This window comes from Cydia splendana, chromosome 2 (assembly GCF_910591565.1).
Source record: "Cydia splendana chromosome 2, ilCydSple1.2, whole genome shotgun sequence".
Lineage (NCBI taxonomy): Eukaryota > Metazoa > Arthropoda > Insecta > Lepidoptera > Tortricidae > Cydia > Cydia splendana.
The window spans coordinates 9,491,571-9,516,537 of NC_085961.1; the positions used below are offsets into that span (position 1 = coordinate 9,491,571).

Sequence of the window (24,967 nt, forward strand, 5' to 3'; positions counted from 1 at the left end):
CCCACCTCCAACGGACTACTGTAAAAGCGGGCGGAGCGGCGGAAAGCGCCGAAATTCTAAAACGTATCAAATATAAGAGCCTCGGCAGAGAGTACCATTTTGTACCATTTGGAGTTGAAACTCTAGGTCCATGGGGTCCCAGCGCGCATAAGTTGTTCGCAGAAATCGCGAAGCGTCTGGTTGACGTAACTGGTGACCGAAGAGCTGGCGGCTACCTCGCACAACGTATCAGCATTGCGATACAGCGAGGAAATGCCGCCAGCATCCTTGGTACAATGCCTCAAGGGCCTATTTTAGATTTAAGCTAGTTATTAATTTATTTTAGTAATACCACTGTATATATCTTGTTTGTAAATAAATGATATTTAAATTATACATTATGTTAATTCTTAAATTGAAAAGATAAACGGTTAGAACTTAGTACTTAGTACATGTAGAGTAATTATCTACCTTTAGATTAAAAGCGGACGTAGTTTGTTTTAAATACCTTTAATTTTAAGTGGCATTTGGAAGGAGCGCTTTATATTCAATTCAAATGAATTTTCGTTCATAAACGCCAGTATATACCTAGGTATATATTATATACCTGCACTTTTGAACCACCTACCTATTCTCCATTTCCCATACTCGCTACATAATGTGGCTACATATATTTTTATGTACATACCTGCGTCGTATGTATATCTGACCGATCCGTGGGGTGAAAATGTAGTACCTACATATGCTGATTGCTGAAGAACAATTTTACTATGGTATCAACCTTGAAATCGCATAAAAACTGTTCAATACTCAGAAAACATCAACGAAATGTTAGCCCAAAGTAAAAGTTATTCAGTAGGCTACCTATAATATATTCGCCTCTAATAATATGGTCATATATAACAAAATCATCCTGTTTCTGTCTATATCATGATAATTTGAAATGTGCCCGACATAGTAGCTTAATTTAAAGGCAAATTGACTTTCAACTTGTAGCCGATTACGGAACGGCTCAATATTTATTGTGCTATAAAATACTTACCGTCCACAGTCCATTGAAATTGTTTGAGTTGCAGCTTTGCCTGGTTTGACTTTAGCCTTAGAGTATTCATGTGATAAAAAGTTTCATGATTGAAGAGTGACATGGTAAAAAGAGACAGGAGTTTTTAATTTGGTTTAACGATTGGGTCTAGTTAACATATTGATTCTGTCGCTCGAAGTAGGTAGTTGTGGGACTCCTATTTTAGGATTAAAGAAATAATTAACCACGTAAAATTAAAGCGTATTAATATTTATTCTGACATTGCAAGAATATCATACATTAGACAATTAAAGTGACACCTAGGTATATCATTGACTTAGCGGCCTGCTTTCGCAGGCGGAGGTAAGCCAACCGAAAAGGTTCGCCACATCAGCCTCCCCCAGACTTTTAGGGTCTATAACGTAAAGGGAACCAAACTTGACGACCAGAGCGGGTCTTCCTAGGTTCGGCGGCGGGAGGAGCAGGAGGAACTATTGCGGGTGCTGTTCTACAACCGGTGCTACTACCGGGAACTGGAGAGGCACCAGAACTACCTGGTTCATCTGACAAGATGTACGCTGGTTTGACTCTATCAATTGAAACCGAAACAGCCTTTCCCGAAATGTTGATAATAAAATATTTATCGTTTCTTTCCAAAACTAGATAAGGACCGGCATAAGGAGGGTCTAGTGATTTGCGCACCAGATCTTGCCTCACAAATACATGCGTAACCGTAGACAGATCCTTAAAAATAAATACTTTTGCAGTACCATGGCGGGCTACGGCAGACGGCTGCAGTTTTCTAATATGTAAACGTAACCTTGCTAAGAAATCTGTATAGTCAGCAAATCCTCCAACTGAATGTTCGTTGAAAAAGTCGCCAGGGAGTTTAAGCGCTTCCCCGTAAACGAGTTCAGCGGTAGAGGCGGATAAATCATCCTTCCAGGCACTGCGAATGCCTAACAGTACAAGTGGAAGAGATTCTGTCCAAGTATCGTGTGTATGACACATTATCGCTGCCTTAAGCTGACGATGGAAACGTTCGACTAGCCCATTTGCCGCTGGATGGTATGCAGTCGTTTTTAAATCATTAAAGCCAGTTAGTACCGAAATCTGACGGAACAAGTGAGATTCGAACTGTTTACCTCTGTCCGTAGTAACTCTATCTGGGCAACCGAATCGCGCTATCCATGTGGTGATAAATGCTTTAGCCACGCTTTCCGCTGTGATGTCTACTATCGGTACTGCCTCTGGCCAGTAAATCTATCGACTGCGGTAAAACAGTACCTGTACCCGTCTGAACTTGGCATCGGACCTATTAAATCCAAATGGACATGCGAAAACCGCGCTGACGGTGTCTTGAATTCGTGAACTGGTGCATGAACGTGTCGAGAAATTTTTGATTTTTGGCAAGCGATACAAGTTCGCGCCCAAGTGCGACAGTCTTTTCTGACCCCCGGCCAGACGTAACGTTCAGTCACCAATTTAATTGTGGCTCTTGCACTAGGATGGCTGAGCTGATGAAGAGAGTCAAAAACAGTTTTTCTAAGCTCTGGCATTATATAAGGCCGTTTTACAGTCCCGGATACTTTATTTTTAGATACATACATGAAACAATTAAATGGAGTTACATTTAACGTTCAAACATTTTTGTAAAGTACTTAAGTTGTAAGTACCTACTTTTTGAAATATGATAATAGATAGGTAATTTTTTTTTTAATTTTGGAGTGGGAAACTGAACTGTAAGTAGCTTTTCACGATATTGTATAAATTGTATACATATACATATTATAAGTTTTGTTTGTTACTTCTTTACTGTGCGTAGTTATTAGACCAGAAAGTCACATAGCTCTCCCGCTGTAGAAGGATTTTATTACAATTTAAAGTTATGTTATTTTCAGTATAAATATAGAATAAACGCATTACCAAAAGGTCATGGTTTCCCTACAATACACTTTCTGAGTGAGAAAGCTCCGCCCGGCAGGCAAAATAAAAAGTAGCGCATTATAAAAGCAGGCTGTGTCTGTTTACCAACAACATCCCTTTGAATTTGCAATACAATTAGCCTGTTTATTATTTAAACAGACTCTTTCAAAGCCTACTAAACACATAATTCTACAGGAGCTGTTGGTCATTAAGATAAGTAAAGCGCTATCAAACAAACACTTCAATAAATGATGAAAGGTCTAAGAAATAATGGTGGTGATATTAATAGACGTCATTACAGCAAAAAGGGGCAAGAAGGAGGGGAAACTGGCTTGTAAGCACATTACTGTTTTCATCTGCAGCTTACAAAGAAATTGTCTAGTACATTGGCTGGCGGGAGATAGCACAAGATCGAGACAACTGGCGTGTAAGTACTCATGTCGGAGGCCAAGTAGTGATAGCGGCACAGCCTGAAATTCGGGAATCAGCTGCAAATGGTGTTAAAGGTATGAAAATCGGCACGATTAATCTTTAGGCCATTTGAATCAACTTGACCCGTAGCACCAAAAAAAAAACGGAAAGGAGTTATGACGTCATCTTTTTTTTGTATGGAAACAAACAAATTTTTGTTCAGTAACCTATCGTGTGTGCTATTAAATGAAATGGCATTTTGAGCCGGTTCTAAAAATATATCACATTATTATATTTCCGTCACTTGCATTCAATTAAAATAAAAATAATTTTCAAAACATACCAAGTTTGGGCTCCTCCAGATACGAAACCGTTGATTTTTTTTGGAAAATATACCTCAAGTAATACCCAATATCCTCATATCTAACCCCAAGGAATTAATTTCGAAAATATTTAGCTTTAGTATTTTTTTTATAATTTTTTATTATTACAAATTGTGATCTATCAATCTATCAATGAAACGGCCTCCTAGCCTAGTCGATAGTGACCCTGCCTATGAAGCAGGAGGTCCCAGGTTCGAATCCTGGTAAGGGCATCTATTTGTGTGTTCATCATCATCATCACACAAATAAATGCCGTTACATGGGCTTGTATATATGTGTACATGGGCAGGGTCACTATCGACTAGGCTGCTTAAAGTGAAACATACTGTACAGGAATCAAAGGTTCAACTTCATGCTGTTACGTGTATCGTCGAAACAATAAAAATCAATAGTGAACTATTTTAAAACTAACTCAAGGGGAAATCTCGTGTACTAGTCAAAGCAAAAATGCCCTTTGATCTTACATACTAGTTGATAGCAAAGTGCACAAAGGATTATGTTTCCGTTCATTTTTAGCGCTTAAAATGAATTTAATTTCTTCTCTTATCTTTATCTCGCTTGTTAGCAATTTGAGGTAAACCCACTCCAACACTGTTGTTAACAATTTTCAAAGAAGTTAGTGTTTTGTTTGTACAGTCAGCAGTAGAAGTTGCTAAGTGGGCAAGGTGCTCAAAATGATCTTGATGCGACTTTATTTTTAAGAGAATAAGAGCGAGTCAAGGTAATTTTGAACACCTCGCCCGCTTAGCAACTTCTGCTGCTGGCTGTACCTAAACATTTACTTAACAGGGATGTTGCGGATGCAGATTTTTTGACATCCGCGGATGCGGATGTCAAGATTAGGTACTTAGAAAACGTCAAATATTTCACTTTTAGTAATTTTTATAAAAAAAAACGAAACGCTTAGTATTTGAGCAAGAATATAGGTGCGCTAACTATATTTAATAAACAGTAACTTGGCCGAGTTCGATTTCGTTATAGGTAATGACGAAATGACCTAGCACTTACGCCGACGCTAAGACGTTCCTGTACCGACTTGTATCGATTCCTTGTTCCTGTATAGATTTTATGCGGATGTTGAAAATAATGCGAAAGTTCCGCGGATGCGGATGCGGACGCGAATATTCGCAACATCCCTGTTACTTAATATCATCAACACACCTATATCTACGTGTGTGTAAAATCTCACCACGTGTTGAAACCTTATATATACTTCTCATGAAGATAATCCAACCTAACTTTAAGATCTTATCAATTAACTTTGCTTAGTTTGGGGCTAGGTTTGATCTGTGTAAGATGTCCCCTAATATTTATTTATTTATTTATTATTTATTTATAGATACGTGTTTTCATAAATGTTGAAACGCTTTTCCTACACCCTCGTCGACCATTACATTTTTATTCTTAGTGATCGTTATCGCAAATTTGCTCTTGCCATGCTATTTAGACCTTTGCAGTACATGTAAATTTGAAGGCTAACACATTTACAGCTGTGTGCAATATGTGAAAATGAAAATTAAGGGTAAACAGTAACTTAACTTTCGATCAATCATATTGGAATAATCAATTTTTATTATTCTTCTACATTGCTTAATATTAATTCCAAATTAAAAGTTAACTTTACTTTACTAATATTAGAAGTCAAAACAAAAATGATGAAAACCGACTTATTTAATTTCTAGCAGGTAGGTAACTCTTATCTTATAAAACTGTACAATTGTGTTAAACGATACAAAAATATACAATTGTATAAAACTGTTTCTATTTACTACCTGCCCATTATTTTTAACGAAGTTTAACATCCACAATCATCTCATCCGAAAATATGAAACTTTACTTTAGTACGATCTTGCTCGCAGAATCTTCTAGAGTCAGTCCATGAAATGTCTGCAGCGGATTTAATAGCCCACGCAGTGCACTTGTTATTTTAAACGTCAAACTTCTATGAAATTATGACGTATAAATGACACTTGCACTGCGTGGGCTATCAAATCCGCTGCAGACTTTTCTTGGTCCGACTCTAATAGTTCATCATTTGTTGTTAATATTTGGCCAACTACACGGTTCGTTTGCTTGCTTGAGACTCTGTTGATAGTGCCCACGTTAAATCATGATCACATCAATGAAATACCCTATTTTTGGCAATTTTTACTCAAGTTACTCATGTATAAGACACTGCTATTATATTGCACACTATTGTGGATATGATGGTCGCTCTTGTCTACATGACAGCGTGATAAAACGGTGTCCGTCACTTTCTATCACGCTGTGTTCAGGGCCCATGAACGTGCACACTGCTAATTAATCGTGATTATTTAAATTTTACGAAAGATATTTAAAAAAGGGGGCCGCTACGTTTGTATTTAAGTACCTTTTGAATACATCAAACTAGTTTTTATGTTGCTGAATTCGTCGATCTAAGAACTTAAAACAAAAACGGCCGTTTTAACTTTGGACGCATAGATTGACGAATCCAGCCACATAAAAACTAGTTAGATGTAGGTATTCAAAAGGTACATAGTTAAATACAAAATGCAGTACGTAGCGGCCTCCTTTTTTAAATATCTTTCGTTAATTTTAAATAATCACGATTATTTAGCAGTGGCGCTAGTGTGCACGTTGATGGGCTCTTAAAAGGTGACAGTTATTTTATACTGTCCATGATTATAGAAAGAAAACAAAACGGTTTTAAGTGATAACCTTGCCAATCGCGTGGAAATTTATTTTGCAAATACCTAATTACTTAAAAAAATTATATTTAGGCAACTTGACATTCTTGCAGGGGGTTATTTTTTTGTGCAAAACATATAGGTATCTTTAAATATATAAGGGTTGATTTAGCCCCGCTACTTCCCAGCCAGGTTTGCAGTTCCAAAATTACCGCGAATTTTCTGCCCTTTGGTGTTATAAGTGCCTATGCCTACCACCCCTTGTTATATGGCGTTTTACTGTTTCACGTAATAAAAAAACATTTTTTGTTAGAAGACCGGAGAGAAATATGAATAATGTATTGGAAACATGGTTGATTGGTTGTGTTTAATGTAAATGATGTAAAGAAACATGGTTACGTGTAATGTGTAGTAATATTAAATTATTACACAAATATTAAAAATCTGTGCTGCCAAATTACGTGATCCTAGTGACTAATATTACTAATACTCTTGCGATATCGGTTTAGATAGTGCTATCAATGATAACTAAATCGTCACATCAAAACGTTAGCCGCCGAAATGAATAATCAGTGAAAGTCCTGAAGTACATGCCTCAGAAAAATCGAATAGACTCGGTCATAAAATGTTCTAACTTTTTATAATACATAGATAGGATTTGCAAATATTTGAAAGGTTCTGAAACTTATTTCAGTGTCCGGTTTTTCATTTTGATATATTCGAATAATATTTGAATACCTACTATAAATAATTAAGGAAAAAGGAGGAAACCTCGATTAAAATTATATTGCAAAAAGACAATATATTATTCGCGCTAGATGTATGGAGTCGCGCGCGAGAACGCAATTCATGCTAGCAGGTCTGGGATTATCACCCCGACCGACTTTGCTTCTGATCCCCCAAATGAGGGTCTATAAAAGTGTAAGTACAGGTCGAAGCTCTAGGATTATTATTGTATGGGTCAATTTTTGAAGAGGGTGTTTTTTCGACATTTGTATGACAATTTTTTTATTTTTGAACAATCTGATTTATAATCATCGTTTTAGGAAGGGTTCTTAACAACAAAAAATATACTGTAGGAGGCACCTCTGTACTTTTTATAGTTAGCTAGATATGGAAGTTTAAAGATGACACTATTTAGCCATTTGTAAGGCGCTTTTGACATGTATAAGGCATTTTTTCGACATTATATGGCAGTATCAACATGTATATGCCACTATTTATTATTTTTGTTGTATTTATAAGACCCTGACGACATTTGTATGGCACCTTCTCGACATCTGTATGACACTATGTCGACATTTGTATGCCATAATCGACATTTTTACGGTCAAAATGGCCGTATAAATGTCGCCATACAAATGTCGCGTCATGTCGTCAATAATATTTTATAGCGATATTTCCTACACAATACAACCGATTCACTTATTTATTTTACTATATATTTTAACACTATATTTGCAACTATTATTATAAAATAAACATTTTTATTTCAACTATGTACCAACGTATTAAGCGTCCATACAAATGTCATTGTAGTCGTACCAAACTATATAGAAAGAGATTCTTACCTGTTTTAAAATAAATTAAACTGTTTCCGCGTCTACATTCGATGTCAATCGATGCCCAACTAACCGCACTATTGCGTCGTAAATTTAATCTAACCGTTATTCAATAGACAAAGAAGATTATAGGGGGTATATTTAAGTCATAACAAAACAGGTGCCTCGCGGGACAGCGATAAAAAGGCTTCCCTTGTTTTATTAAATAACGCATTAATTTATCAATATGATTAAATCAATTCTCTAGAAAATGCTCTTTATAAAAATACAAAGTTGTTTATAATACGTTGCCTACATCCAAAGTTATGATTTTTTTTATTGCGCTATGCCGCCACTGGGACACGCGAAAAACGGTAAATTTCGCCGTTTTTCGAACTTCAAATGCGATTTTGTCAGAAACAAATAATATATTAGGTATAGTTGTGCATGATTTTTAAAGCTTATAATACATTGAATGAAAATATATACATACCCAGTCTTTTAGTCCTATGGACTTCGAGTTTTAGCCGTGGGACAGCAAAAAATGCCTATTTGAAAATTGACCCGTATACATATATCTACCGATCAACGGCTGTTGTAGTGATGGTTAGGTATAGTCGTCGCCTTTCAAAGAGTACCAGGCCAATCCGAACGTACACTGACATCAGAATGATAGTTACGGTGAGTCTCTCTCGTGCCAATATAATTATGTATGGACAAGTACGAGCGACATACACGAATTACACAAAAACCAAAGAAAGGATCTCATCAAAAGACGAATTCGGTTGATATATCAATCAATCACACTATGATACCTATCATACCCGCTAAATCTAAATACATATAATATAAGCAAATAGTTTCCAATTAAAAGTAACATAATTGCGATGATACGGAAAATAATATTTTTGGAGTACCTAAATAATAAATATTTCAGTAAAATATAAAATTTTGGCTGAGTGCAGTGACCACCGTCTGCGGTATAGCTCATATTTATCACTATCCATCCTTCCTCATATTATATCTCATGTATTAGGTACCTATATGATAAGTTTTAATGAGTTGAAACCTATTGTTACTTACCATACCAGCTTCGTTATGATAACTTTTAACAATTCAATGTAATTAATAATCGTATCGAGATATTATTTGTGAGCTTCTCGACGTTAGAATAGACCATTGTTACAACCAAGTTATTTGAAGTTATTTAAGGAATGTGTAAGTTGTGTAACCAAAATTTGATTGACGTTAACGTCACACACAGGAACTCGTTATTAGTTATATTAATAGATACTCCTACTTTTAGTTAATTTGCTTAAAAACTTTAATTAGGATGTACGTGTAATATCAGTAAGTTCAGAGTAAATTTGATTAAATATGGCAAATAAAAAAGTTGGTCAATATATGAGGAAAATGGACTTTGATATGGAGTCCACGCCAGACCTTTCACTAGTTAACTGATAGTCCTTCAGCTAATGAGGTGACGATACGCCTAGACGCGTATTCTGATTATAAAAACAGGTTATGAATTTGATCTGGATTTGTTATGGTCAGTGTCAAAAGTGTCATTTCTTCAACCAGAAGCGTCAGTTTTATTTATTTATTTACATTGACAGATTATTTCCATAAGAAATCCGCCTCCTACTCGTAGTATTTTGTGATTCAGTTGAGATACCTGTACCTGATGTACTTATGTAAAATTAGTATTTATACTAACCGCAGACCGAAAAGGAGATGGCGGGACGACTTGGACGTATTTTGTCTGGATTGGCGGGAAACTACAAAAGACAGGGTTGAGTGGAGGGAGCGAGGGGAGGCCTTTGCCCAGCAGTGGGACACTTAATCAGGCTAACAAAAAAAAAAAACTATTTAACTAGTTTCATTAGAGAAGAAGATCTAAACTTCCTTAGGAAAATACTAACCCCCTTATTCATAAACGCGCTACAAACATCGATTAGCTAATAATCGTTTGTCTTTCTCTCATTCTCTTTTCTGTCTGTCATTTTGAGTTATGTATTTGTAAGAAAGGGATAAAACATAATTTAACTAAATCAGGCCCGTAAAGTTTTATGAATATGGGGGTAACAGATTACAAAAATATTAAAACCCATTTAAGAAGTCAATCATTAAACAACTTTACATATATACCCGTGCGGAACACAGACAAAACATCCTCCAGACTTAGCATAGTCGCGCTACCCCCTCTGCCACGCATACGGTAATTTTACTCCATGTTCGAGTCGAAAGTGTCTTTGTGTGACGTCCGTGAACTCGTTCGTCGTTTGAACAAACCAATCACGGCACGGGACTTCTCTCACCTCGTCCCGTGCACCCCCGCATTTTTGGCATCATCGGTTGCATGAAATAATTGCTCTAAACTCGGTCTAGAGGATTCCTAGTCTATGGTGCGGAAAGAGAAGAGTCGTGAAATGTAGGGGAGCCCATACATTCTACGACTCTTCTCTTTCCGCACAGACTCTATTTGATTTTAAAAATGTTGTAAAACAATTTTACTTTTTAGCAGGAAATTAGCCAGTAATTTTAACCCACACCTAAAGTGGGGCTTTACTCTCGTATAAATTACAAATTAATGATTTATTAGCTTTCTTCTCCTTTGTAATATTTTGAACAGGTTTGAGCTTGGTTAAATATGTTAAAGTATGCTGTTGTCGCTTAGTTTTGACTATGTTCAAGAAATAATCATGGATAAAAACAAAATTGGATATATTTATTAAAAAAGGATTTCATCAATTCAATTTTTCACTGTTAGACACGGGTGACCCAGCCAGGGGTGGACTACGAGTATGAGTAGTATAAAAATCCATCGCATAAAAATCACAGTTTTGTATTGTCATAAATTGTATATATTGCTTATTTCCATACTTAATACTTTTTGAACAAATCTAATTTAACGATATAATAATTATGAACTTTACATATGATCCCAATTTGATCTCGATTGTACTTATTTACACTTTCTTATAAATTAGATGCTGCGACTGACGTCAAATAAATTCCTCAGCATTTTGCTAACCAGGTAACTTATACATTGATACCTAAGTAAAGAGTGTACCTAATGTGTAGTTTGCAACCTATTTTAAGTCGTCGTGTAAGTAATCTCGTTGGCGAAGTTCATTCTCGTTCATTTAACTTCAAACTTGTTTTCCTCAGTAAAGTTCCCTACAGCTTTCCGATTTTATTTGTAAAAACTATCACATCACATCCAATACCTACAGATTACAATATTATTATACAGGATGAATTTTTATGGGTTAAAAAGGGCAGCTTCCAAATCTTTTACCTTAGAAGCGAAAATTACCTTAGAAGGCATTCCCTAATTTTTCGATTTACGGCGATGGGTATTACGAGTATGGTTTTGTCACTAGCTTTTCTGGGAGAAGCTCACTCAAGAAATGGACGAAGTGGCGCAAACTCAGAGAGTCACAACCTCCACAACTCGAACCAAGTTTGTGATGAGACTTGCGCTGAACTCGCTGACACGAAACAAAAAGGACGATTAGGCGTTTCAGTTCTATTCTCAACAAACTTCTTTTGTCAGACCTGCGGTAGACCATGTCCGTCCCGTATCGATATCGGGTCTATTCAGCCACCAAAAGCGTATCTTTAAAGGGGCCCACAGATTACTACCAGTTCGCCGGGCGATATCAGCCTGTCAGTAATCGCTGCCCCAAAATTACAGGGTTCTATGTTTCACACTTATCGAACTGAAATTTTAACATTGTCATAGTGACATTAAGTCGAATTTCAACTATCTTGAAAATGTAACATGGAAACCTGTAATATTGGGGCAGCGAGTTGTTCGGAACTGTCAAATTTTTCGTTTAACTGACAGGCTGATATCGTCCGGCGAACTGGTGGTGGTGATTAGTGGGCCCCTTAAAATCTAATAAAGTTACCTTAATCATTCACCCCAACTTACGGTTCTTACCTACTCCTTTTAATAAATTACAAAATGTTTTATTTGAAATTAATATACTTAGTTGAAATTAAGGCCGTAATAATTTTAATAGGCTATTACTTGTATTTATGATGATTAGGTACATGTGATTTCATTTAAGATGTTACACCATAAAATACGCGAAAAGGCCAATATGTCGCCGGCTGTGTGTGCGGCATTTTTCTAAAATCTACAACTATAATTTGTCGTTAATTATAAAATTAGGGAAAGTTTTCTTAGGCCATTAAAGTGTAGCAGCATTGGATCTGGAGGTAACACTTACTGACCCATTAAAATTCCAACCAATGTAACAGCTTTAACTACAAAATAATCTCAGACATTGTGAATTGATAGAATGAAAGAAAAATATTTTATTTGCGAACAGTCGAAGACACATAAAAAATTAAGAGCAAGGGGGACGACCGCTTCTTCATACAAACGTAGTCCCCATTTCGTCATTACATATACCCTACGTCATTACATGATTTTCCAATACTTCGCAATAATGATGACCATCAAAAAAACGACTACTTACCTACAGCTTCTTTATAAAACATTACTAGGTAGGTACCCAAATGGCAGCCATTAATAATTGAATAGATAGACCAATCACTTTCGAATAAATTATTCAATTCATACCTTGTTTTTTAGATTACCTAAGTTAATTGTTGTATTGAGAAAATCTAATCGAGCTTCGGATGCGTCGGTGGATAAAAGCTGGAAATAAATTTAAGTCTATTCTAAGATTTCTAAGACGATCAGTTCTTGCTTTATAAAATGTATTTTTACCGTCGAACTCATTGGTTCTTTTATTTTATAAGCCAATTTGCGTTTCATAAATTACTTATGCGTTTACTTACATTGTTAAGAAGTGGAAATACCTGTAAATTGAAAACGGTCCTAAGATATAACTTCCATAATATGTTCTATTTATTCGGACTTTTGTAATAATGATTTGAGGAAATATGATTTAATTAATACCAAAAGGTACCAATACCAATACCTAATCAGAAAAAATACTTTTTGCCTTTTTGTTTTAATAATTATATAAATACTTGTGATACGAGCCGATAATAAATTTAAATTACTATCGGTGTACTTAATTATGACTTTACTTTACTTGTTACATAAACAAAATAACAATCTAGGTATTACAGATGTAATGCATAATTATTTTCCATCGTTTTTTTCATGGAAACGTGTCTTGCTATTTCAGTCAGTCTCGGTACAAAAAGTACTGAAGTTGACTGAAGTAGCATGACAAATAAGAACGTTTCCGAGAATATACGATGGAAAACTATTATGCACTACATCTCTAGGTACCGAATAAGATCTTGTAAGTCGATTTTAACCTACTTTTAATAGCCGTGTCTATTAGAAACTTTGTAAAATATGTACATATACCTACATACATATACATACAGTTGACGACACAATAATCTGGCACCATTGAGCTGATCATCTAATGAATGATAGAGCTAGAAGATGGACTATAGAGCTTGTCGGTGGCTAATAGTAGACCCTTCGAGGTTGGGTTCATATATTCGTTTTGACGAATCTAACGGCTCGATTCGGAAAATGAATTAGTTTTCTACTAGACTTCAACAAGTTACGATACGGATAATTTAAAGATATTTGTAAGATAGATATGTCAAATTTGACGTTCCCGCGATTATGGAGGTCCTCTTGAACGATTTCGACAAGTTATGGCTTAGATATCCAAGCCACATCTAGTCGATATCTAATGTAGATCTAGTTGATCTCTAAATCGTCTCAAGATCTTATGATTATCTCGAAATCCGAATAGGCCTGCAATTCTTTTGAAGCATTAAGTAGGTACAGTCGAAAATTTTGAAGAAGCTTTGGACCAGCAAAAATATATTATTAACATTTGGACATTTTTGACACACACGTCAGTGACGCATTTTTTTAGTCATGTAACTCGTTTTTTTTAACGCATTTTTAGAAATGACGCTCGTCGAATGTCACGTTAGGTACCTACTTAATATTTTTCCCTAATGACATTTACATTATGCAAAATTATGCATTCACAACAAATGCAGCATATCATTTGTTCATTTAAACTTTGTTTCAAGTATTTTACAAGTAAGTAATAACCACTTACATGGCTGAAATAATTTTGTATTTAAATTCTTAATGAAAATGCTGAAAATTAACCCCTCTTCTTGCAGCAATAAAGTTATTTTTTATTATTCCACTTATTTTATTAATGATAGAAATTTAAGTATGCCTAAATATATCTAGGGATAAAGAGTAACACTTATCTAGGCATAAATAAACAACTTTAATTTATATCACATTATAAAACTCATACCATAAAATGGTGACCTGCGTTACTATAGCCATGAAATTGCCCAAAAGTTTACACCTCTGCCCTATAAAAACTGATTTTAAACCTAGCACATCCTTAATTCTTTTAAATATGAAATACCACGTATCGAAGCTTTAAATTCATATTTTGTTTTTTTATTACTGCCAAATCCCAAATTATTTTAAAACACGCAACCCTAATGCGCATTGCGCAATCAAAAATTATTATTTCATAAAACATCAACTTACCTCAAAGTCTTCCAACGAGCTTTCGGGATCGGGAACTTTTCGAAGTTCGAACACAGGAAGTCGCGAAAGTGCGGCAGGTTCGAATGTAGCCGGCCACGTTAAAACTCCAGCATTTATAGGCTGGGCGGGAGGCGGGGCCAGGCAACGCAGGCGTGGGCATCGCTTCAGCTTACGTGGGTGATTATGTGATCTGAAATAATTAGGTATAGGTATAAGATAATTAATAATAATAATTTTAGCGTGATGAACCTTACTATCGTCATATTCCTACATAAGTTATGATTAAAGTGATAAATAATCTCCTGTTTTTATAGTAAGGAACACTACAACCACAACACAAACACACAGACAAGAAAGGTTAAAGAGTGAATTGCAAAAAATTTGTACGTAATAAGCAATTAAGCGCAGTTAAGAGGCTGTGATTAGTCTTAACTTAATTGATTCATTTGTGTTACGAAAATTAACTATGTATGTAAATTGTATTGTATTGTATTTATTGAACTTAATTCGTACACATATACTCGTAAGTCTATAGCATACGCTAACACACTTTCATGCATCTAACTTAAATATAAATGGCTTAAATGTCGTAACACAATGGAATCAATTAACTTTAGACTAATTACAGGTGCTTACCTATGTACAATTTTTTTGCAATTCACTCTAAACTTAAACTCGGTGCATTCGGCAGGTTCCCCCGAAAGACGTTGCGTTCGCACGTAATTTAATTCCATCCAAAAAAAACCAGTTGCACTCCGAACTCCTCGATCCGCTCAGTAGCTAACTTCCCATTTTCATCGGTTAATTTACTTATGGACGTCAAAGGACCTGTTAGCGGTTGTCTTCATACTAACCAACAATACTTTTCGTCACAAAGTGAAAAGTTAGTCATGACTCATGACTTACCTATTGAGGCCAACTCAAGCCTTATTGAGCTTACTAAGGGACTAATAAAAAAGATTTGTGTAAAAATGTGTAAGATAACTTAGGTAAATTAAAAATAGATAAGAGTGAAAATACACCACTTCCTCACTACCCAGAGGGGAAACAATAAAACAACCCTAGGTATAATAATTATGCTTTATTTTATTATACCTAGTTTTGTTTTTGTGGTCTACGCGCTCCATGTCGTAGTTTGAATACTCGTAACTATGTACATACAAACATACAAATTACAGTCGGGTTATCCGCCTGTATCGGCCCTTATCGTCGCTTTAAATTCTAATAACAAGCAAGGCCATATGACTCCATTACCATACCTATGTACTTAAGAAAATATAGTTTTCCTTACTTACAGCTTTGTTATGCGAATGGCTATGTGTATTTTCAATTAGGTATACATACTGACACCTTATGCAACATAAAATTTTAAATTCCTTAGAAGTTTCTTGGGTACCTGATTCTGTGTATTCAAAATTCTATAGATACATAAATACATCCATTACCTTCATATTTTCTTTGTGCTTCGCTGTACGACTACATTTATTTTATAAATAGGTACAGTGGCGTAGCGTGAACGCATTGAACGAATCTACCGAAATCGCATTTGCGAGGCCTTTTTCTTTCACATGTGCTCGAAGGGACCACGCGCGAGGCCTCCCTTGGGGCGCGAGGCCGTGGGCGACGGCCCACTTCGTCCACGCCTAGCTACGCCACTGAATAGGTAGTACAGGTATTTACTTAACAATAGCTTATATTGGGCACAAGAAGTTAGCCAATTAATATTCCGATCTTGTAAATTGGACCAAGTCCAAACAATTGATTAGTTCTGACTTTACACCTGAAGACGCTGATCAATTCGACTGGAACCCATATCTTGTTTGACTTTGTATCAATGTGATTAACTAGAATATCTGTCTATTTAATATTATCAGTCTGTACAATTTTAACTCTTAATCATATTTATGTTATTAACTCGTAAGCTCAAAGTACATTCCCAACCGGAAGAAAGCATACAACTTGGCATGCACCCTGCATGTAAAGCCTGACCAATAATATTGATCACGCGCCATGTTGCGGAATTTCACTGGAACTCATTTTTTCATACTATACTGAACTGTCACCCTATACATTAGAATAACAGCGCCCTCTTGACAATGATCATATTTTACTGGTCAGGCTCATGGTATAATAATATACTCCGCCTGGTACTCTCTTCCGACCACGTGACTGACACAAGCCTACGTCATCATGCGACAGCGCTATATATATAAATATGTAATAGAATAGTATGCAATAGCGCTTTACAAAGTGGCAATGTTATTGTGACGTAGGCTTGTGTCACTCTGGGAAGAGAAGACCATGTTTTATTAGACTATGGTCAGGCTTTAGTTTGTGTAGATAAGAAAACAAACGAAAGGGGAATCAACTTAGGTGGGTATTTACACCAAAACCAAGATTTACCTATAGGTACCTACATAACTAGGTAAACAGATTGCTTTTTCAATAATAGTATGCAGCATGAGGTATAGTGTGTAGCTTTCAAATAGAGCTCGACGGCTAATCCTATTGTCTATTGTTAAGTAAAACCGCACGTGCTACTTACCTGCAAAAAAGGGTTTTAGTTATTCTATTTGGCACCTGAGCGCGGGCTAGTCCAACGCTCAAAAAACCAGTGTAGGTGCGCTCTCCGATAACGCGCCTTTGTTACGCATCTCGATGACACATTTTAGACTGGTTCTGTAGCGTTCGACTCGCCGGCACTCAGTAACCGAAGTACGTATTTTTTATGCAGGTGGTTGTGGCACGTGGCACGAGTGGTTTTACTTAACAATAGACAATAGTATTAGCCGTCGAGCTCTATTTGAAAACTACACACTATAGGTATATGAGATGACCGGTCTGGCCTAGTAGGTAGTGACCCTGCCTGTGAAGCCGCTGGTCCTGGGTTCGAATCGCGGTAAGGCATTTATTTGTGTGATGAACACAAATATTTGTTCCTGAGTTATGGATGTTTTATATGTGTATAAGTGTATATTTATCTACATATATAAGTACCTATGTATTATATCGTCGCCTATAGTATCGTTTTTTTTAGCATTCGAAATAAGGTAAACAATCTTGATGTGTCTTTTAAATGAAAAACACATTTTAAAAATACATAAGTCCCGGCAAATATGTAACAATTATGAATCTTATACGATCATTTATATTCTTCTGCTTTCATAAGTAATAGTTACTGATTTTTAAAAAGCGTTTTTCAATTAAAAGACATGTCAAGATCGCTTACCTTCTTTCAAGTTCTTTCTAATGCAAAAAAAAAAAAACAAACTATAGTACTCATAGTACAAGCTTTGCTTAGTTTGGGCAAAGAGAATAGATAGTATAGAGGGCTATTGCCATAGTAAATTTTTTAGTCACGGTACATTTACTGCCATCTATCGACACACGATTAAAACTTAAAATAAAATTGAAAATGTATAGATTAATCAAAATATGTATACGGATAAATGATTTTTAATTTTGACCCATGTTCTTTCACTGATATGTGTTAAAATTGTTAAATATCAAACGGTGTCGTCAACGCCATCTAGCCGAGAATAGGCCAAAGGTAATGGCGCCATCTATTCGAGAATGACATTTTCTTGATTTTCGAGGCACGTTTTTTTCTTAGACTCCATTCATCTTATACGGAGTTACATATATCTCTGGTTTGGGGCTAAGTTGATCTGTGTAAGATATCCCCTAAATTTATATGTATATCATCATCATCATATATATTATATAAAATTGAAAAACCAGAACGGGATGAAAAACGAGGGACGAAGCGAGATGGCGCCTTACAAATAGGCCTAAAAAAGTTTTTGACACGTTTCACGAATACGACGCACGTATGATAAGAAAAAACTGTTCCAATCTAATATCTAAATATGAGAATAGAACTAGAGCATAAAAACTATCGCTTTCGATGCGTATTTAATTTACAATAAGCAAAAGAAATTTTCATAACAATCTTCATTTTACGACGATCGGCCATTTTTCGGCAACTCTCGGTTGGTTTCGTTTCGGTAGTCCACAGACTAGACCAAATTATTCGTAAGTTAAAGTAACCTATAATTATGTTTGTCATGTTGGTATACAGTTATTTCGGAGTTTTTTCACACGAAGTAAAATAAAAAGTGCTGTCAACCTCAACCTTAGTCTATACGAGTGACTTTATGATGATGACTTATCAATCAAATTAATATTATTAATAATCTGTATTTTGTTGTTTTAAATTTATTTTTGAGTTATATTATTCAGATTGAATTTCACAGCTTCGGCAAACATTGTCATTCGTCCGGAGAACGGGCTGCCGAGATGGGCCAAAAATACAAAGTGGTTTACCTTTATTTTGCCGTCAATTTTTCTGCAGATTTTCGTTTCACAGAAAATTTTTCAAAAAATTTCAAATCGCAAAATTTTCTTTACATAGAATATTTACTTCAAATAATTTTAGTTCGGATTAGTTATGTTTCACCAAAAATTTAAAACATTAGTTTTGTTTTAAGAACAATTTGTTCATGTCATTTCATTTCACAGAATCATCGATCTGTAGAAAAGTCACTTCTTATAAATACGGTTCACCAAAATTTAATATACAGAATGGTCATTTAGTCGAATTTTATTTATTTAGTCGTTAATTTAACGCAATCTGCTTCTCTGGAAGGAGTTGGTTTTTAGGGGTTGCCGTTCTAACCTAACCCACTTTTCTGGCAACAGTTCGTTTTCTTGGGGGTCGCAGTTCTAACCTAACCTAACCCACTTTTCTGGCAACATTTTATTTTCTTAGGGGTCGCAGTTCTAACCTAACCTAACCCACTTTTATGGATAAAGTTCGTTTTTATGGGGGTCGCAGTTCTAACCTAACCTAACCCACTTTTCTGGCAACCGTTCGTTTTCTTGAGGGTCGCAGTTCTAACCTAACCTAACCCACTTTTCCAGCAAGGGTTCGTTTTCTTAGAAGTTACAGCTCTAAAGTAACCTAAACTCCTTTTTTAGCAATTTCAATGAATACTACGAGTATGTGAAAGGTAATTTTGTAAAATAATAATTGTTAAAATTAATATTCTGTGAACTGTAGTGTCGCACAAATAATATTCAATGAATAATAATTCTACAGTCAGTCTTTTATTTTATTTAAAAATCTTTGAATAAATATTCTGAATTTTAATCAAGTTACAAAATATGTTTCTTTGAAATGAATAATCGAAGAAACAGAATTAATTGTAACAAAAATGTGCGATTCGATTATTCTATGAATAATTTTCTGTATAACAAAATTCTGCAAAAAATTTGGCGATAAAATAAGGGTACACCATACAAAGTTGATAGCAAGTTATAAATTATAATGTAGGTAGATAAAGTGCATGATCAGATATTTTTGAGCGACGTGATGAAAATAAGCAAATGTAGCAGCAGCAGTCAGCCAAATATCGTAATATAACTTTGTTGCCATAAAAGTAAGGATGTGTTCCGATATAGTGGCGAAATATTGAGAGACAAAAGCGGCTAAGCTTTAGTGGGTCGGACACTTGAGAGAATGGGAGAGGATCGTGCCGTGACGAGAGCGTACTTGGTACAACGAAATGGGAGACGCCCGAATGGACGTCCTAGGTGTGACGTCCAGGCTCCGTTGTGTACTGGGTGATCAAATGAAACAACTGTTATCACTCGTGCACTCCGCCAGCTACCCACTCGCCATCACACTTCTCCACGGAGTGAAGCTAGCGGGTAGTTGCGTCGTACTGTTTATTGTGTAATCGTCACATCTCTCCCTTTTTATAATGATTTATTTATTTTACTTTATATATGTATCATGCAACAATAGTTCAGTTTATCGTATTATCTTATACTCGCTAGGTTAATTTATTTTTCCAATCTAGGTATACTACCACCGGTTCGGAAAGGTTAACCTCAGACCCGAGAAGAACCGGCGTAAGAAACTCGGCGAGGTGTGGATGTATTCATTTTACAACAGTTAAATAATAAATATTTTCCAACACTAGCAAGCCTTTAAATCTGTAAAACTATTATTTTACTTTTACAATTTCTTCTTAGGTGTCAGTCCCTCTCCTTCTCCTATTTGCAGTTTTGAGTTTTTTATTCAATTGCTTATAACTCAAAGATTTACTTTTCCTTTTAATACAATATAATATTTGCCTAATTAATACCTATTTCATGATTTAGGTACAATAACATTGTAAGCTTGCCAAGCGACTTGGACATTAGTTACTTATTGGCAATAACTGATTGACTCTGTTTTACTAGTCTTGTATGATGTTAATATATATAATGCAATTTAAAATAGTTGAAGATAATCCAAGGTCAAATAAAGTAGGAATGTTACATTCGTTGTAGAGGTACCACGTCAAGTATGATTAGTTTTACTTATGAATAGGTTAAGCAAACAATAATCTATATAAATAGATTTATATATTATTAATTTGTTAGGTACCTACTAAGATTTACCTGCCTATTTGACCATTATTATTATTAATTGCATTGCATACATATCTAATTATCGTTCTTTAATTATAATACTTGAATAATATAATCTTGACATCAATTAATCCAAATATTTATTTTATTAATTTTATTGCTCAAAAAGTAACACAGCAAATATAATATCGAATGTAATATTATTCTAGCAACTTACTTATGCGAAGAATCATAATTACAATTTATGTTATGAAAATAACGTAACACTTTACTAATTGAAAGCTGATTTTTCAATTGAATTGTGACCAGTAAGGATTGTATTATTATTTCCACAATAATTACTGTCAGACTGTCACATAAATATTATTATTTGTACTTGTACACTTTTTCTTCGGTTTATTTCAATTACTTGCAACATATTTTATAAACCTGAAACATAGGTATACACCTTGTATGTCTGCTTCCTATATCCTGCCACTAAGTATGTCATTTAATTTCAACAAACATCTTCCAACGAACCAATGGAATTCCATTATTCTAACCATGATCCCATGAAATACTGAGTACACCAGAGTACAGTTCGAATGTTTAGGTCCTTTACCATTTTATCATTACGTTTAACGTTTCTAAATGATAAGACCCAGGTTTTTGGTCTTTTGAGTCTTAGTGCTCAATTAGTACAATAAATGTGTACTCTTGGGTAGATCAATGAAGTGGTTCAAGCTACAACTTTGATCTACTAGTTTTACTTAATTAGTTAGCCTCAACAAATTAAACATCAGGCAAACTGTCATTGAGAGCGATCAAAATCACGGTTAATTCGAATACTTATTGTTTTTATTTTATAATGTGTAGGTACCTACACACAGTATTTAGTTATTTGTTTCTGTTTTGATTTAATGTATCGGTGCTGAGACTATGTATAATTTCTAATGTATGTATTGTCTCAACCGCATACCTAAGCGTTTTGGCATCCTTAATTATTGTAAGTTTATGCATGTGACTGAAATAAGGAAATATATTTTCCGGTAAAGTGCCTTTTTAATTACACTTAATTATAATTAGTCATCACATCACACACATCACTCATCTTCATCTGAGTAGGTGTACCTACTACCTAGGTAGTTAAAAAGGAACTTCGTCATCTACACTGTTAACCGACAAAAGTCGTATGTCTATTTACAAGACATTAGGTTAACTGCTGGTCACTAGAGTTTTTTCTGTTAGTACCTTAGTCATGGTTGCCTTGGGTATAGTTTCGTAGTTTAGTTAAGTAAGCAGTGCTTCCTCACCGTGTAAGGCTCCCCGCATCGCCACTTCAGTTTTTACAGCATTGACTTTAGGTACTACATGACATGATGTATTATGACAGGCCCAGCGTCTATTTACGTACCTGTTGTACTTGGGTTTGTAATTGAGCTTTGCCCTGATTATTATTCTACAGAATCATGTATTCCGGCTCTAAAATAGATTGGAATTGGGATTTATTATATGAAATCTGGGTCATATACGATTTTGAAGAATTGTATATCCTCATCTATTTATAGGTTTTATTTGGGCAGTTTAGGCATGCCTCTGTGTTCCACAATTTCCACGGCTACTTACGCAGAATGCATTATTACTCTTATCCTGGTCACCTGCTTGTTTCTCTTAAACTATAATTTAACTCGTCTTCTAACTGTTCCAACAGGATTGCTACAACAATCTTTAACCGGAATACCGTCTAAGTCGTCGTATAATATATTTTTGTATATACTTTGTTCGTTTTTATTTAAGCTGATACATTAAGTTCTTACCCATACGAACATCTGCAAAATGCAGTAAATTTATGATACGGGTATAGGTTAGAAGAAGGTTAAATTGTAATACTTTACAGGAAATGTTTTCCAACTGGCGTATTGTTTTTTTTTGTATAATTGAAATCTATCCTGAATCTACATTAGTAGATATGCCTATTCCCGAGGCCATCCATCTATACCTACGCCTTAAGTTAACTGGAACAGTAGGCAGAGGCACTAAACTGCTTATTATATAATTTCGAATTCAATAAATACATTATATAATAGGAGGTCACTCTATACTAACATAATGTCAGTTTATGACTATTTTGCCTCCCTATTAAGTTTTGGTGGGCTAAAGAATCCATCTAATGGTGGTATCTAGGACATTTTGGATGACCTAAAACAAGATACTATCGTTAGTACCAACCAACACTATATCGCGTCAGTTTACTTTTAAGTACTATGTTGTATTAATTTGGACGACCTATAACAAAAGGTCCTATCGTTAGTACCAACCACCACTATCGCGTCTACTAGACTAGTTACTAGGTACATTTGACTCTTTTGGTTTGTTAGTACCAGTCCAACATTCAACTTACTAATTATTCTCTGTTTGTATCGCAGGTAAGTGTTATGATTTCGCTTATCATTTCTTTTGTTTTGCTAGTACTAGTTGAACATTCAACCTACTACTTATTTATTTTGCTAGTAGCAGTTGAAAGTTCCAACCTACTAATTATTTGTTTTGCTAATACCAGTTGAAAATTCCAACCTACTAATTATTTGTTTTGCTAGTACCAGTTGAAAGTTCCAACCTACTAATTATTTGTTTTGCTAGCAACTACCGGTTGAAAGTTTCAACCTACCAATTATTTGTTTTGCTAGTACCGGTTGAAAGTTTCAACCTACTAATTATTTGTTTTGCTAGTACCTGTTGAAAGTTTCAACCTACTAATTATTTGCTTTGCTAGTACCGGTTGAAAGTTTCAACCTACTAATTATTTGTTTTGCTAGTACCGGTTGAAAGTTTCAACCCACTAATTATTTGTTTTGCTAGTACCGGTTGAAAGTTTCAACCTACTAATTATCTGTTTTGCTAGTACCGGTTGAAAGTTGCAACCTACTAATTATTTGTTTTGCTAGTACCAGTTGAACATTTCAACCTACTAATTATTTGTTTTGCTAGTACCGGTTGAAAGTTTCAACCTACTAATTATTTGTTTTGCTAGTACCGGTTGAAAGCTTCAACCTACTAACTATTTGTTTTGCTAGTACCAGTTGAACGTTTCAACCTACTAATTATTACTTATACCAACTGCAGCATAGATGTGATGTACAGTTTACTTCTTGCAATTTATTTTTCTTGTTAGTCCGACTCCGACTTACTAATCAATTCATTTGATGCTGAGTTTACGTGTCTACTCCTACAGTAAAACAATAACAAAGCCCTCGGCATTCATCAGTCTAAGTACGCTATCTATAGTTCTTGACTCACTTGACATCGTAACGGTCCTTGATAATTTAACTGGTCCGTTACCTGTTAGCATTGTTTATTATCATAAACAGCACATACCTATGTATATATGAATACATGTTAAATCGACACCAAGTTAACATCGATTCATACCCATATCGTGCTATAAATAGCATTTCAATTGATTATAACTGGTTATTTTAACCGAACAATATTTCTTTTAGGACATAAGGTCCATAAAATGTATACAACTATACCGACTTGATATGCAGGTTTCTCTATACGTTATCTCATGTAAAAATATCTTAGTATTTAACTACACGACTAAATAGGTCGGTATATTTTAAGTATGAACGGTAAATACACAACTCATAATAATCATGATTTCCGCGAAGGTAGTTTGATTATTTACCCTTTATATCATATGAATTCTAATATACGATTTTGAGTCAGAAAATAAACCATGTACCATCTGTATTTATAACACGCAAACCATCAGCATATTCGTTTCTGTCATTTCATGGAAAAATTCATGGCTAATACGTCGGTGCCACATCATAGGAATAATGTAACATGAGTACATTATTTTTTGTAGTGACCCCAATTATTGATCTATCTTGCATTGATTACACTTTTGGATTTACATTTGGTAACCAGGCTCACGCACAGTAGCCATTGTCAAAGAGTTAGTGTAATAAGCACGCGTATATTTCTTCTTTGCTTAGTAAACATTCCTCCCGAGCTACGTATCATCAATTATTTACTCAATAATAGTTGTAAAGTTAACCACTGTTCTTATGTAAACAGTCGACAAAATCAAGTGT

The 24,967-nt window shown here is 35.1% G+C and overlaps 1 protein-coding gene and 1 long non-coding RNA gene across 3 annotated transcripts in view; one reads left to right on the plus strand and one right to left on the minus strand.

Moving 5' to 3' along the window:
* LOC134803405 (uncharacterized) overlaps nt 1-23,265 on the plus strand; it is a 351,777-nt gene extending 328,512 nt beyond the window's left edge. The window contains exon 4 of the long non-coding RNA XR_010145971.1: nt 23,252-23,265. This is a non-coding gene — a long non-coding RNA (uncharacterized LOC134803405). The remainder of the gene's footprint in view (nt 1-23,251) is intronic.
* The window catches only part of LOC134803381 (neuropeptide F-like), a 164,622-nt gene that overhangs the window by 37,204 nt on the left and 102,451 nt on the right, over nt 1-24,967 (minus strand). For both annotated transcript variants that reach the window (XM_063776205.1, XM_063776197.1), the window contains exon 2: nt 14,469-14,658. In XM_063776205.1, coding sequence (XP_063632275.1) covers nt 14,469-14,658 — 190 coding nt within the window. The remainder of the gene's footprint in view (nt 1-14,468; nt 14,659-24,967) is intronic.